Below are 6000 nucleotides of genomic sequence, written 5' to 3' on the forward strand. Positions count from 1 at the left end.
CTTAGGACTTCCAGTGTTGATCACTTTGAATATATCACTTGTGGTGAAAGCAGAAAATCTAGCAAATCTGTGTAACCCATAGAGAAGTCTGCAGTAGTTTGCATCCTACTTATTTTGTATCACTGACAACATGCCAATATTGCTGTCTGTGTTTCTAGCTGCCGATGCCAGAGTTAGGTGTGCTGAGCTCAAATTAAGGACATGCAGGAATAGTGTCACGCCTTGACTTCGTACCTTGGGCCCCATCATAGAGTTGCGTGGAGAGTTTTTGGGTTTTCTGGGGGGTTTTTGTGGGTTTTTTTTGTTTGTTTTTTGGTTTCGTTTTTGTTTTTTAAGACAGAATAAGCCTGGTCAGCAATGGATATAGCTCTTGATTTCGTTTTTCTGTCTAGCTTCAAAAATAGCATAGAAGCTGAGCTAGGTAATGTATAATAACCTGAGGCGATAATGTCTAACATTCTGTGTATTTAAACACATTTTCCTGCTTAGCAAACAACTTGCATTCTTTGCTGTGGTTGCTAACACAGCCTGAAGCCCTGTTGAACTGCAAATGTGAGTTGTGACTTAGGCGTCAAGTTTTGATGCCTATTTAAGACCATCTTAAGTATCCTGTGCTGATAGATATGTAAATTTGTATTTGTTTATACTACCTGTTATGCTGTCAATATATGGGACGTGCATATGTGCAGTTTATTGTCTGCAAAATTCTTTATGACTGTTTTAAAGATTTAGTGACAAAATCCTGCCCAGCTCCAATTTCAGCTTTCTCCAGTATTTTTCTCAGTAAAAAACTTAACAGAGAACATACTGTAGTATATATACACTACTATGTACACTATCTGCAGTATAGTGTGCTATAATATATAGCAGTATTAATATAGTAGTTAAGCAAGCCAAGTATTGATGTTATATCGAGTTATACAGTGAATGCTTTTATGGATCGTAATAATCAGTTGGGCTCTCAGCCCAATTCCTTCTGTGGGTGAGAGCTAAATTCACAGGATTTTAGTAACAGAGCATTAAAACTTATTCTGGTATCATGGGGTTCCTCCTTTTTCTCCCTCCTTTTTTTTTTTCTCCCCCCCCCCCCTTTTTTTTTACTAATATATTGAATGGGATCAGTGCTATCCATTGTGATCACATTGGATTTATATTAGCAGGAAACCTGCAGAAAAATACTTGTTTAAAGTTTAATGATGTCATGTCCAAGATTTTTACTTGTGGACATTTTCTTCTTAGGGCCTAAAAGCAGTTAGGAGATAAGTTTGTATGTTAATTATTTGTACAGTCTTACTGTTAAAGGTTATCAAAGCAATTATTTTGTGAACTTCAAATGATTGAGAAGGAAGAAAGTGAAATGTTATTTGGTACAGTTTTATATTATTTGCTGTGAGGCATCGTTTTCGTAGAATCATAGAATATCTCCATAAGGATCAAGTTTGGGAGCCTTGGGTTTTTGAGGAATAATCATAGACTCATAGAATGGTTTGGGTTGGAAGGGACCTTTAAAGGTCGTCTAGTCCAACCCCCCTGCAATTGGCAGGGACATCTTCAACTACATCAGGTTGCTCAGAGCCCCATCCAGCCTGGCCTTGAATGTTTCCAATGTTTTTTCCTTTATTAGGGATGCTCTCAGAAGGTTACTGGGAGAACAGGAAGAGCTGTGCTGGGTGACGTGTACTTCTTGTCTGTGTACACGCTTATACAGACAAGTGTAACTGCTGCTGCATACCATTTAGCTCCCTTATAATATTGTAAAATTACTTGTGCAGGAATCTGAGGTAATACGTACAAAAAACCTTCGGTATGCTGCATCCTTCATAAATGCAAAGGAAGTAATTCAGTAATTCTCTTGAGAAGACAGATAAATCGTTCCATGTTTTAAGATGCCAATAGGTACTTTCAGATGTAAAATAAAATTGAGTTCTTCCTTTTGATAGGAATAATAATACCTGTCTAACAACTTTGGAAACTTAGAAGGGAGAAAGAGGCATGTTCGTTCAGTTTGGTAGTGATGCTCTAAGATGGTGCTTCTGGAGTAGAACTTAAATTGCATTTGAAAGCGGTGAATGTGGAAGAAGATGGAAAAAGAGCAGTAGTTTTCACCAGTCAAAAGAAATACTGTGTCAATTATACCAATCGAAAGAGCATCAGAAGAAAATAATTTTAACATCAGATGTGGCTCATGCTTCTGGGATCTGTCAACCTTCTGAGGAGTTTGGAAGGGGCAAAATGAAACAGTATTGTACTCTGAAAGCAACAGTGGTCTGTTGAAAATGTTTCATAAGAACGTACTTTAAGAATTCTCCTTATCAGACAAGAGGCACTATCTGCAAAATGCCACTTGACATTAATATGTAAAATGCAATGTTAAGGCCGAGCAGAAATCTTACATTTCTTTAGATAAACTAATACAGGACAAAGATTAGCCTATTGGGTTTGCCTTCAGTTAAGAGCAGATGTCTTACTCCTAAGTCCTAAGATAAGAAGTTGTTTCAACAAAAGGAAAAAAATTTAAATTCCTTTCGCTTTCCAGGTGTCCAAAACTGCCTGTGGTGACACAGTGTAACAGCACATTGTTACTTCATTATGAGAATAATCCAAAATAACAAAAAAGTAGACAGGAAAAACATTTTAATGAGATACATATGAAATAAATAAGTTATCAGAAATAAAATTATTTATTCTCATCTTCCTAATATTATTGTAACTTGTGTAGAAACCGTAGGGGTTTTTACTGTTGACAAAGAAGGCTTATGATGTGTAATAGGATTAGGGAGTAAAAGAGACAGGGACAAGGGAAATAATAGGTTACAGGTGAAGTTATTAAAACATGTTTTCATACAGAAAAAGAAACAACAGCAACATATTGAAAGGGAAGGATGACTTCTCAGCCTCAGCAGTTCAGATGGCACTGTTGAAGCTATCTGACTGTGTTTCCTCTGAACTCAACTGCTGCTGGAACCGTTGCAGCAAGGGTCTTTGGACTTGGACCTCAGCCTGGTTTATTCCATGTAGATATGTAATGAAAGTTGCTGCCTGCCCGGACTACAGGTACTTCAGTAGTTATGCCTGGCAGTTTACAAGAAGTGAATAGAGAACACTTAATAGGGAGGTGTCTGGTAGAAGAGGAAGGATCTACTGAACAGCTAAGTAACCATCCTAACCAATACAACATGTTAAGCCCTTCACCCCCTCATTCTTAGTAAAAGATTTTGTTTATCAAGCCTGCAGTTAGAAAACTGTTGGAACTTCCTCAAGGGGGGGGAAAAAACCCCACAGTTTTTCAGAAGCTGAAGTTTAAAGTCAAATTTATTGTGCACTTCATCTGCAGGAATCCTCGTGGACTTTGGGAAAGGCTCAAGTAATAGCAGATATGAATCTGGTAAATATAGTGCTGTCAGAACAGAACTGTCAGTGGGCATAAAATTGTTTTATTTAATTTCTGGTATAAATCCCAATTGTCTTATGTGTGTTTTTTTGTCCAACCAAGTAAGAACAAGCTTCCTGTTCTTTAAAAGCCCACCAAAAAAATAAGAGGCAGAGTTTATCTTCTCTATACTAAAACTTTGTCTAATCTGTTTGTACTTCTTTTTTTAATCCAGTTGAATATAGTGGCTGAAAAGGATTATTACAGCTCAGGAGGAAGATCATATGTAGCAATATAGAAATGAAGAATTTATTTTTAAACAAAATTTCATTGCTTGAGAATTTGTAGCTCTTTTTTTCTTCAGAGATACCAGCTTTCTATCTTCTGCTGCAGACAAACTGCTTTTTGCTGATAATTCTAGCTACTAATTTTCTTCAGAGATTGGAGTTTCAGGGGGTAGATTTTAAATCTTTTCACATGTAGAGAGGTCAGTAAAGGAAAGTTATATCTCTGTAGCACTACAGTTCTTGGAAATTAACTTTTTTAAAGGCTCATGTTCTACAAACTTGAGTACTCGATTCCTGGGTGAAGAATTCTAGATGCTTAACGCTGCAATCATTGAATAGCTCCACAGTAGCCAGAGGGACTGCACATGCACATATCTTTGCAAAATTAGTTGCCATAATTAGTTTGTATCATAAATACAAAAGCATGTCTTGGTTGTTGAAGAGGTGATTACACTGCATAATATAACTTGATATGTCGTGTAGGGAAAGTACCATGAGATATAAACAGTTTAAAGAAGCCATACTTACACACATTATTTTAATAACATTTTAAAATACTGAGCAATGAATTCATGAGAGTAGGTTTTGATTCTCTCAGAGTATGATACAAGCGATAAATTCTCTTTGGATTTTTTGTTTTGTTTTGCTGTTTTTTTTTTAAAAAAAAAACACCTTAATGACAGGTACAAAATGTTAAATTCAATAGCTGGGGTCGATATTAAAATAACTGATGATTATACATGGAATTCTTCAGATAAACAAGTGTAATGTGAATGCTGTTGGGTTTTTTTTCTTTAATTTCTACTGTATCACTATCTGAAAGTCTTCTGGAAGATTTATTAACCCGACCCTTCCCCCTCCTGCTTTTTAGGTCAAAGATAGCAAATTGCCTACTTACAAGGACTGCAATAAAAACCCTCCATTCCCTACTTTTTTTGCTGACGGAGATGAAAAACTACCAGAAGACTTGTATGATGAGGAGATTTTCCAGTTCACGGATCCATCTGTCACATACGCATAATGTTCTTCATATCTTTGAAAAACCACAATTTTGTTATTTTCATGAACTTTGCAATGCTGTACAAGAGTAAACCTATGAATTGCAGTCTGGCCAACTGACTTGAACACTTCAGATATTGCCATTTTGGTCAGGTAATAAGATTTACCACTGTCAATTTCAAACCCGTATTTAAAGCCGCAGGTGAGTCAAGAGGGGCAAGTTGTAAAGCACACCAAACAGTTTGTCTACAGTGATCTTTTATCCTCTGTCACAGGCTGTGAAAAGCTACACATTGCTGAAAAACGGTTGTTTTGAAGATGGTTCCATTTAATTTTCTGAATGCTACCAAAGTTTCTGTTTCTCTTTTGTGGAAAGTATTCTAGCCAACTCTGATAATCAAAAAAACTTTCAAATCTGCTTTGGCATCTGGGGGCATGGATAAATCAGATGTGAGTCCAACTTGGTGAAGAATAATCCAAAATAAAACAGGAAAATGCGTTGCTCTGTAGCAGCATGAGCTTGTTTTGTTTCCTTCGTTTCACCAGAGCTCTTTCTCTCCTTTTGCTTTCGTGTTGTGTTGAGTTTAATGTAGCAGATACCCAACAAATTTTCTAGAGGGAAGATGGTGCCAACCACTGTCTGTCTCTTCAGAGAGTTCTGGCAGTGTGTACGGTGAGGGGGCGTTCGGATGGGAAATGTTCAGTAACAAAGCAGCACTAAGACTGCAGTGGCCACCTGTTTGTCGCCTTTGCTGACAGCCTGTTCCGAACTTCACATAGGATCCTTTGCATGATCTCTGAAGAAATGGCTGTGCATCTACAGTTGTCTCTGTATTGGATTCTTATGCTCTTACAGGGGAGCTATTACAAGGAAAACAGGCCAAATGTGAAGGATTTGTCTTTATGATAATGTTTATTTTTCTTCTTCCTCACCTTTCAATAATAGCTGGAGCTTATTAGCTCCTTTTATTTTTCATCTTACATGATTTACTATTTATAAGTCTGATCTTTTGAACACTGTAAATCCTCTCACATACAGAAGCAAGTACCTGCATAATTGTCAGTGCCATCTGAGCGCTTGCTTACAAGCCTTGCAGTAGTTCAAGAATTTGCATATACTAAGCTACCGGTAATACTGTGGCAGTGCTGCCTACTCATCTTTGCAGCTTCATCACAAGACATCAAATATCTAAAGTAAATACGAGATTTCTAAAGACCTTACTAATACTATCCAATTTAAAAGGTGATGTCCTTGTCGTCATGATGTCTCTCGGTCACTGAAGATGTTTTGAATTTTTTTGTAATAGCTTGAAGAAACCACATGCCGTCTTGAAGAGGCTGTAT

General features: G+C 37.0%; 1 protein-coding gene across 1 annotated transcript in view; it reads left to right on the plus strand.

Annotated features, from left to right (window-relative positions):
• The window catches only part of MRPL3 (mitochondrial ribosomal protein L3), a 31843-nt gene extending 26678 nt beyond the window's left edge, over positions 1-5165 (plus strand). The window contains exon 10 of the mRNA XM_087769927.1: positions 4529-5165. Within this exon, the coding sequence (XP_087626053.1) occupies positions 4529-4678 (150 nt within the window). The 3' untranslated portion in view covers positions 4679-5165. The remainder of the gene's footprint in view (positions 1-4528) is intronic.
• The last annotated feature ends 835 nt before the right edge of the window (positions 5166-6000 follow it).

The sequence above is a fragment of the Nipponia nippon genome, unplaced genomic scaffold, assembly GCF_047370975.1.
Source record: "Nipponia nippon isolate SJK-2023a ecotype South Korea unplaced genomic scaffold, ASM4737097v1 scaffold_1, whole genome shotgun sequence".
Lineage (NCBI taxonomy): Eukaryota > Metazoa > Chordata > Aves > Pelecaniformes > Threskiornithidae > Nipponia > Nipponia nippon.